General features: G+C 27.1%; 1 protein-coding gene across 1 annotated transcript; it reads right to left on the bottom strand.

Annotated features, from left to right (window-relative positions):
* Window positions 1-4,486: 4,486 nt before the first annotated feature.
* LOC111628607 (zinc transporter 5-like) lies at window positions 4,487-7,279 on the bottom strand. The gene is made up of 3 exons (XM_023372436.1): window positions 7,032-7,279; window positions 6,814-6,942; window positions 4,487-4,935 (listed from the first exon to the last, which is right to left on the bottom strand). Exons 2-3 carry the CDS (start codon window positions 6,937-6,939, stop codon window positions 4,765-4,767), a joined length of 297 nt encoding a protein of 98 aa, XP_023228204.1. The 5' UTR covers window positions 6,940-6,942; window positions 7,032-7,279; the 3' UTR covers window positions 4,487-4,764.
* Window positions 7,280-11,112: the final 3,833 nt, after the last annotated feature.

The raw sequence follows: 11,112 nt of genomic DNA, 5'->3' as shown, positions 1-11,112 counted from the left end.
TTACTTTGTAGAAACATGAAATATATCAATCGATTGGATATCCAGGAATTAATTCCTCCACAAAAGGAAGGAAAGGGCTAACAAAATTTCGACTTTTCAGTCAAGCTTGACAGAAAATTGATTTTCAAATATGGAACACCGTTTCTTCGTCTATTAAATTTCTGTATAAGGAGGTAAAATGGGGGGGTTAGAGACGTATTGAAAGAGTTGAAGTTTCCGTTGTTGTATGTGACTTGCGTATAACCTGTCTGGCATTTTGACAGAATCGTGTATTAAAGAACCCCTGCGTGTCATTCAACTTCAATATATGACAGTTTTATATTCCGGAATAGAAAGCTATCACCTAAGTTTGCTGACAGAAAAACCTTGTGTTTATATCGACTACTTTATAAAATTTTTTTTATATATACCTTGTATATATAAGTATATAAATTTGTAAATATAAAGAAGAGAACATAATGCTTAAACTGATAAAACTACAATTGAAATCTTGTTTTATGAAACATCGAAATTTCCTTATCAAATATAAGAAAACATTAGAATTCTTGAAAGTACGTTTGTGTGTATATACAAAGCTTTATATTCTTTAATATATATATGCTTCAAAAATTCCAAAAGTTAAAATTCATAAGATTAAAATAGAAAAATAAAAGGAGAGGAGAGGGGAAAAAATGGTTAAAAAATCATCAAAGTAAGAACTAAGAATTAAGAAAAAAAATTGTTTCGTAATGTTATACTTTGGTCTGGATGTGACATTTTCAGACAAAGGTACCATTTCAATCGTTTGAGTAGCATTAAAGTTAGGCTATTTTTTTTTTTTTTTTTTTTTTAAATAAAGAAACTTTAGAATTCGAAAGACGACTTTTCAGATCAGAAAGACTTCAACGGAATAAATATATCTAAAAAAATAAAAATAAAAAAAAAAGAATAAAAGGAAAAAAAATGAAAACTACTATTTTCTTTTTTCAGGAGGTGAAATCCTATTTGCTGTATCTCCCAAGCAAAGAATCTTAACATGTGGCACCAGATGTCAATAGAGAAAGACAAACGTCCAATCATGGGTAAAAGTTCTAGTTTATTCTTTACCTTTTATACTAGACATCACGGTGCCAGTGTTGGATTCATTCTATGAAAACCATTAGAGAATTTTTTGGGGTTAACTATTTTAGTATAAAAGTAATATTGAAAACTGTAAATTATTCATGACAGACAAAAACCTGTCTGGAAAATCTGTTGGATTTAGAGAGACCAAACCCTTGTATAGTTTAGTTTATTGATGAAGTTTTGTGATTAATGTATCCACACCTGCTGAGACCTGATAGCACTATTACTTCTACCTTTAGCAGGATCGTTAGTTTTCTTCTTTGTGCCAATTCTGTCAATGTTTTAAGCTTGAAAAAAGAAAAAAAATACAGATTCTAGAGTAAGAAAAATGCCTTAGAAAATTATATATATATTAGAAAAAATTATTAAAATTCATAATAATAACATCTCACTGAAAACTGGTTAGAGACTTATGTTAAGATAATAATAAAATTTAATTGTCTGTAATTAATAAATGAATATATTTGAATTAAATATTATAATTTCTGTTTATAAAATGGAGAAATTTAAAAGTGATCTTCCAACTTTCCCTTAAGAATAGGTTAAATTGATTTAACAGAATGCCTTATTATTGATTCCATTGCTGAAACGTTTAGCAAGGATTTCATTTACTTCCATTAACGTAGCTAGATAATTGTGTCACCATCGGTGTGACATTTGTTCCCTTTTCCAGTAGTTGCTTAGCAACTGTGACGTAATAACACGTCAATCACTGCAGTGCTGCTATGATAACAATGAGCAGAGAGGAACTTAGGGTGACTGCCATCTAGTAACATCCTTTATAGTTAAAAATTTGTATAAAAAAAGAGAGAGGGGGGGGGAAATTAATTTTATAAGTTTCTAAATTGTATTTTTTTAAAAATAAATTTGTAGGTATGTCTGGCTGTCTGTCTGTCTATGTTTTTTTTTTTTTAATCCTTTCAGACAAATATTCATTCACTTAAATGCAAGTATATCATTTTATATTAACTGAAAGCAATTATTTTAAAAGCATAATTAATGTTTTATTTAATGACAGTTTGGAAATCTGAATCATTTTTCTTTTCTGGTTGTGAGTAATCATAATCTCATTAAAGAGAAAATATATTTTTTTTTTCTTCCTCCTCCTCTTTTCTAAATTATGGTTATTGTGTTCCTGTTTAAAACTAAAAGAGAAAAAAACAAATTATTATAAAAAAAAAAAAAATACTAAACTAGCATAATGACAAAAAGAACTGGTGAAGAAATTTTTTTACTTTATACTCTTAAATTTCTTTTTTTTTTCTTAACCTTTAAATCACTTTAGTGATGAGGTGAAAATATCTTCTACCTTGCTATTCCAGAATTTGACAATTTAAATTGTGAACTCTTACCTAAGGCCATTTAACTGAAGGATAAAAAAAAAATAAAAATAAATTGTAAAATCAATTCTTGAAAGTTGAGCCAACTTGTAAGGAAAGTCGAAGAATAAAAATATTCCCAGAAAGGATGATTTATAAAATAATTTTAATCAATGAAGATTATTTTTATCGAGTGATTGCACTTTTCTCTCTCTCTCTTTCTTTCCTTTCTTTTTCTTTAATTATTTAATCAAAGTAGTGAGGATAATAGCAAAATTTTGATTTAATAAAAATCTACTTTTTAGAATAATTTCCATTATCTGTAAAAGTTATTATTGGATTATTTAAAAATTATTGAGTAACATAAAGAATTTCCAAGATAAGAAACATAATCAAATTTATGACATTTATCAAAGCGTTAAATAAAAGAAATGCAGATTTTTAAGTAATAATAGAGAAATTAAATAATGTATTCTATCAAATAACTTAAGAAGGATGATACACGCAAACTTCAAACTAAAAAATAAACTGCTTCAAAAGAATAATAATAATAAAAAAGAGAGGGTTGATCTGACAGAATTCACAAGAAACTGAAAAAGAAATGCAATTTTATAAGTTTTAAAGAACTTAAAAAATAATTTATATATACAATAGATATATATTATACGAGTAAACTTTAGAAATAAAACTATTTCTTCGTATTTGTGGTTATATTCGTACTTTAATAATAGATATATCAATGAAACTGAGACTTTAACGTGATAGTATGTACCACATCTCACAAGGAAGGAATCAGTTCTACTCGTCATTCATAATGATTGATACTGGCGGCACAATATGCAGGAAGGAAATGTGAACTCTAAATTGCTTTTATTACAGTTGTTGCCATATCTGTGGCCATGATTGATGACAACCTATTCTGGTATGCATACAACAGAATTGACAAAATTCACATTTCCAAAAAAGTATTTTTATCTATAAACAATACACAATTCACACTGATTTCTAACAAAAGAACATCTCTATTCTTACATTTTATATAACTAAAAATTTAATTATATGTTGGATAATAAATAGAAATTTTTAACAGCCAATGTATGCATGGAGTTAATCAAAATTAGATTTAAAAATTAATATAATTTCTTTTGATGTAATGCAATTTGTGTGCATGAATAAAGTGCATTTCGGAAAAAGAACTTTGCTTTTAAATATGTCAATTGTGTTAAGTTGTAAATGGCAATATGGATAACAAAAATTTTGGAGTTTAATTAAATACGAGAGAAATTTTTATTTTAGATATAAAATTTTTTAAAAGTTAAATTCAATAAGTAAGTAAGAAATTGTTATATAAATGAAAATTTAAATATTATTTTTAAATATACATCATATAAGACAAATAATTAAATATCATAATAACATTTTTCTTATATTTTTAAAAATCAAATGAAAATTAAATAAAAATGAAATTTAGCTTTCAACAAAAGTATTTGCTAATTAAAGATAAGAATTAAGCCACACAAAAAGAATCATTATTTTCTTTAATTTGCTGGGTGTGGGAAATGATTCTTTCATTAACTTTTATGTAGAGTATTAACAGTGAAGTCCTCACAATAAAAGGAACTGTGACAAGAGTTAGTTTAATGACATACTCATTAAACAATTACATTTGACCTTCTGGTGACATTGGAGTTCCACTTCTCTTGTTTATATACAAAAATACATTTATCACATTAATGAATAATAAAGTGAATGGAAATGTTGTAACCACACTGTTTTCTTGCACATTACATTGATAAGTACTTAAGACAAAAGTAAAGAATAAAATTATAAAATAATTGTGTGTAAAATATTAAAATTTCGATCTTTTTTGAATTATTGATTGCTTTGACTTTTATATTTTTATTATAATTATCTTCTAAATTAATTTGTATTTATTTTGTTATGTAATAATGTGATTAATATTAATTTTCCAAATTAAAAATTAATATAAAGGTTAGAAAATTTAAAGTAATAAAATATACAAAGATGACTCAAAAACAACAGATGTTAAAACTATACCAAGATTTTTATTGAGTTAATATGAACTATACAACATTTATATTGATATTTGTAACTGTTACAAAGTGTACAATTTAAACACATATATAAATATATTTTTATGTACAAAAGCACTATTAACAAAGCTAAAAATCAATGTAACTTTGTTTCGAAATTAACCCGATTACTGTTCTATAAATAATAATAATAAATTCATAATTTTGGCAAATTATCGTCTTACAATTTCTGTTTGATGATATCTTGTGCAACATGAAACAGAAAGGGGATGTTTGTAACAGAATATCTAAATTGCTTTTATTACAGTTGTTGCCATATCTCTAGTGGCTTTTGTTGTGATTGATGATAACATGGTTTGATAGTTAGTGCTCAAACCTGACATATGATGAAAATATTCTTCTTTTTCCACTTGTACAGTAAAATTAACAAAGCCAATGTCTTTAAATATTGTTTGAATCTGAAAAATAATAATAATTGTTATTATTAATAACATACAAAACATTTTATGTAAAAAAAAAGAAATTCAAATACAACAAATTATTTAAGTTTTATTTCAAAATTTACATTAAGAAATGATAACAAATTTGATATTCATGTTTGAAACAATTTTCAATTTTATATACAATTAGCTGAATTGTTTCGTTTCTATACCAAATTTGAGATTAATAAACAGCTATAAAGTCTGTTAATTCACAGATAAATTGGTTTCATTGTTATAATGCATTCACTTCAGTGTATAGAAGTTACTTGACAAACTTATGAAATTCATAGAAAATTTGAGTACAAACAGTTCATCAATAAATATGTTTATAACTGAAATGGCTGATTGACAGAATATCATTTGTAAAAAATGATTTTATAGCTTGAATTAAAGAAACGATTGAAACACTAAAATCTCAATGAGATATTACAACTTATATTTTGCTTTTACTTATATATATTATATTATTAACTTTCACTTATATTATATTCCCAAAAATAAATTCTGTATTTCTCTTTTCAAAACTGAATAAACTAAATAATCAAATAAAATTGCACAGTCAAAACAACTGAAATATTTACCTGATTTATAATTTTCTGTTCGCTAGCATCCGGTTTAACTTGAACATGAATAGTACCAGCTTTTATGACTGCAGAATGTTGCCAAAAATGTTGATTACTATAGGAAAGGACACCGTCTACAGTCATTACCTACATTCCAATATAAAATAAATTATTATTAATTAAATAAATTCACAAAAAGCAAAATTTTTTTTCCATTAAAATTAATTTAAAATTACCTTATTAAGAGCTGAAGATATTTCCTTTTCAAGTGCTCTGGGTACCCTTAATAACAAAACCAATGAAGAATGTTTTAGTAGTGGTAAAACACTTAAGAATATTAGAATTGAAATAAACAGAGAACAAATTGGATCTGCGATATAATAGCCAAAGTGCTCTATCAATAATGATGATGAAATGACTCCGATGCTTCCTAATGTATCCGCCAAGATATGTAGAAAAACACCTACAAATAAATAAATAGAATAATTTAATATAAAGACATTTATTACCTAAAAGATAATATAACATTAGGGATAAAAAAAATTTCCTAATAAAAACTTTACGTGGTATACTTATACTAACATTATCGAAGTATTAAAATTTTTGTCTCATTCCGCTTTACGTAATAAATAGCATTAACTTTATAAGAATTTTTGAGTGGATTTTAAAGTTGATCCACTTTGAAAAATGAGAGTTGCCAGAGAATTCATAAATCAAAAATCAGACTAGAATGACAAAACACAAAATGATTGATACATGATTTATGACCCCAATAACGTTGATATAATGCTAAAAAACATTGCTAATTTTTATATTAGTACAAAATTTAGATATGAATAAATCTATTTGTATAATATGAAAATAATTAGTTTAAAAAATTTATTAAAAATAAAGAAAACGAGAAAGAGCTTTGGATGATTTAATAGAGCACTTTATGGATTTTGTGTTTTTCATTTTTGACTCTTTCTGCATTGTGGTCACTAATAGAATATTTTTTCCTCATCAAACAAACAATAGGTTTGATCAGGAGAAAAATCTGTANCTGAAATGGCTGATTGACAGAATATCATTTGTAAAAAATGATTTTATAGCTTGAATTAAAGAAACGATTGAAACACTAAAATCTCAATGAGATATTACAACTTATATTTTGCTTTTACTTATATATATTATATTATTAACTTTCACTTATATTATATTCCCAAAAATAAATTCTGTATTTCTCTTTTCAAAACTGAATAAACTAAATAATCAAATAAAATTGCACAGTCAAAACAACTGAAATATTTACCTGATTTATAATTTTCTGTTCGCTAGCATCCGGTTTAACTTGAACATGAATAGTACCAGCTTTTATGACTGCAGAATGTTGCCAAAAATGTTGATTACTATAGGAAAGGACACCGTCTACAGTCATTACCTACATTCCAATATAAAATAAATTATTATTAATTAAATAAATTCACAAAAAGCAAAATTTTTTTTCCATTAAAATTAATTTAAAATTACCTTATTAAGAGCTGAAGATATTTCCTTTTCAAGTGCTCTGGGTACCCTTAATAACAAAACCAATGAAGAATGTTTTAGTAGTGGTAAAACACTTAAGAATATTAGAATTGAAATAAACAGAGAACAAATTGGATCTGCGATATAATAGCCAAAGTGCTCTATCAATAATGATGATGAAATGACTCCGATGCTTCCTAATGTATCCGCCAAGATATGTAGAAAAACACCTACAAATAAATAAATAGAATAATTTAATATAAAGACATTTATTACCTAAAAGATAATATGAAAGAATTTCCTTGCACTTGAAAGATTCTATAAGAATTTTTTTATTTTATTTTATTTTTATATTTTGAAGAAAGCAACTTTTGAGTTTTAAACTGAAACATGTGTGGGACTGGAACAGATTGTAGTAAAATTTTCAGTCAAGTAGGCGAAGAGAAATACTCTTCCTGTTCTTTATATCCAATTTTTTTTTTTCGTGTTTAAAAATCAAATTCTTCATCACTAGATAAAATTTTAATTGTCGAGTAATCTCTTTTGTCCTTTATAAATTATAATTTGTTAAGGGAAATGAAACAATGAGATTCTATTGGGAGACATTAAAAGCTTTAATAAGTGAGATAGAAATAAAATGAACAAAAGACTATCATTAGTGGCTTATCGATAAAAATTTTCTTTCACATACCTACTTGGGATATAAACGAGTAAGTAAAGCATAGTTCCTTCGAGACTTTCACATCTTTGCACCACTCTTAGCTTGAAGGTAGATTTAAATCTGAAAAGTTATGTAAAAATCTAGTGAAAACTCGTTTTGAAAATGTGGAAAATTTGGATTAAATATGTTACGAAAATATATTACAAGAATATCAACTTGGTGCAGCTCGATTTGAGGTAAAAAGATATCTTTGCAAATTCTCGCCTTCACAACTGAATATTTTGCCATACAGGTGAAAAAGAGCAGCAAGGCACTTTCCAACTAATGCAGAAAAGTTAAAAGATCCTGTCGTTAGTATAAAAGAGCTGAAAAATCTCTCCAACCAGTGCAAAAAAAAAAGTAGTGTAACTTGAGGCATTTCCTGGACTGTGTATGATTTAATGGTATCCCAATGGTGCAGACATTGGAAAGCGTTAAAAAAAAGTATTCAGGAAATAAGTTCAAGGAAGATTACTCAACAAGTATAGAATGTATTTTAAGGATCATCTACTATTAAAGAAATTACTGAAGAAACTTGTTAAGGAAATTTACAAGAGGTTACAGCTTCGTGGTCTCCCAGGCAAATTTGAATAAGGAGGCCCCACGTACAGTGTTGATTATACTCATTTTTCTTCGGATAAATTTTTTGGAGAGAAAATATTTTCTTATAAAAGATCTGTTTGGGGTCCCCCTTTTTGGTATGGGCTACAGGCAATTGCCCTTTTTTTTGTCCACAGGATAATGCGCCACTGCTTACAAGACAATTTATATGAAAATAAATAAAATTTAAAATGCTATTAGTTACTTTGTAGAAACATGAAATATATCAATCGATTGGATATCCAGGAATTAATTCCTCCACAAAAGGAAGGAAAGGGCTAACAAAATTTCGACTTTTCAGTCAAGCTTGACAGAAAATTGATTTTCAAATATGGAACACCGTTTCTTCGTCTATTAAATTTCTGTATAAGGAGGTAAAATGGGGGGGTTAGAGACGTATTGAAAGAGTTGAAGTTTCCGTTGTTGTATGTGACTTGCGTATAACCTGTCTGGCATTTTGACAGAATCGTGTATTAAAGAACCCCTGCGTGTCATTCAACTTCAATATATGACAGTTTTATATTCCGGAATAGAAAGCTATCACCTAAGTTTGCTGACAGAAAAACCTTGTGTTTATATCGACTACTTTATAAAATTTTTTTTATATATACCTGGAGTAATGGCGCGTTTGCTGGTAAAGCGGCTTTAACATAAACCAAATGTAAAATTTAATCAGTAATATTTATTGGGNTTTTACTCTTTATATAATTAAATATCTGAATTATTATATAATCCAGTATTAGCTATATCATTCATATGATTTTCCTGTACATTTTTTAACATAAACAATATCAACTAAATGATAAAATCTTTTAACCCAGACAAATCTCTAGCCTTTGTTAAGTAAATGCACATAAGACATGGAAAACATTTGTGACAATGCACAAAGTGCCCCCTATGCTTCCGCACCACGGGACCAAAAGGTTGACACTGCATTTGTGATGGCAAAGTTGTTGGGACTGACATCACTGTGTCTTATGGACAGACACAAAAACCTTTTTTTGCGCAAACAGTTGCCTCTGTAGGCACTTGGACAATCATGGGAAAATTTTTTCCACAAATTTTTAAGATAATTGCAAAAATTTCATCAGGTCCGGGCTCTCACACATTAAATAAATTTAATAAGGGGAAATTAATTACATACACAATTAAACAATACAATTCATTTAAGTTAATCCTTGTCATAACCTTCTGTAAAAATCAACAAACAAACCCTTCAGAAAACCGAAAAACACTTCACTAAACCTAATCCTCAGCCTGTAAATAATAGCCTAAATCACAACATTCAACAACATCTTGAAACATTTTATCTCATGTTCTTATTCATATGCACCAATGATAACTGAAAAATAAGAAAAATGTATAATTTGAAATAAATTTCTAAGCTCCTAAAGCTTTTACTGTTTGTAATAATAAAAATCTAATTTGCAACTAAACTATCAATTTGATTAGTGACAAATTTATATTCCAAGAATCAAAAATTTACTTTAATAATTCAGCTCACTTATACAGATATTAATATAGTTTCAATTATAACTTGTTACTTATTTTAGTAATTTACATAAAATCACAAATATCTGATTAATGAATTGTAATATAATTTCATATATAGTATGATTCACCTCCATTTCAGCACATAATATTCAGGATAAAGTATTTAGTGTACTGTATGTAATTTAATTAAACCGTCCTGCACCTTTGGCACTCAGTCCCAAAAATTTTACTGTATTCTGCTTTAAAAAGTAAAATTAGAATGCATACTTACTTAGAGAAAAAGAGACGTTTAAAAGAAGTCATTTACAATTATAAAATATATCAGATATACATGATTACATGCAAAATCTGCTTAGCTATAGCAAATAATAATAATAACATGTTTAATTAATTAAGCATTTTATTATAAATGTTGCACATATATTTTTTTATTCAAGAGTGGACTAGGTAGAGGTTATCTGTAACCTACTGAAGACTGTTTGGGGAATTCATTAGCCTATGGGAAATTGCAATTTCACATATAAGATGCAGAACAATATTTTGAGTCTTTGGACAAAAGTTGATTCATATATGCCATAAAATACAATAATGCTAAAGTTCAGCTCAAAAACTGAAGTGAGGTTAATCTATATATTTCATTGTAGTCTTTAATTTTTTTAAATCTTAGTCTTCACCANAAGACGACTTTTCAGATCAGAAAGACTTCAACGGAATAAATATATCTAAAAAAATAAAAATAAAAAAAAAAGAATAAAAGGAAAAAAAATGAAAACTACTATTTTCTTTTTTCAGGAGGTGAAATCCTATTTGCTGTATCTCCCAAGCAAAGAATCTTAACATGTGGCACCAGATGTCAATAGAGAAAGACAAACGTCCAATCATGGGTAAAAGTTCTAGTTTATTCTTTACCTTTTATACTAGACATCACGGTGCCAGTGTTGGATTCATTCTATGAAAACCATTAGAGAATTTTTTGGGGTTAACTATTTTAGTATAAAAGTAATATTGAAAACTGTAAATTATTCATGACAGACAAAAACCTGTCTGGAAAATCTGTTGGATTTAGAGAGACCAAACCCTTGTATAGTTTAGTTTATTGATGAAGTTTTGTGATTAATGTATCCACACCTGCTGAGACCTGATAGCACTATTACTTCTACCTTTAGCAGGATCGTTAGTTTTCTTCTTTGTGCCAATTCTGTCAATGTTTTAAGCTTGAAAAAAGAAAAAAAAATACAGATTCTAGAGTAAGAAAAATGCCTTAGAAAATTATATATATATTAGAAAAAA

Source organism: Centruroides sculpturatus, unplaced genomic scaffold (assembly GCF_000671375.1).
Source record: "Centruroides sculpturatus isolate CEXI.00-Female unplaced genomic scaffold, Cexi_2.0 scaffold34, whole genome shotgun sequence".
Taxonomy (NCBI): domain Eukaryota; kingdom Metazoa; phylum Arthropoda; class Arachnida; order Scorpiones; family Buthidae; genus Centruroides; species Centruroides sculpturatus.
The sequence above is the reverse complement of the archived record's forward strand: the minus strand, read 5'-3'. Positions and strand labels throughout refer to the sequence as shown.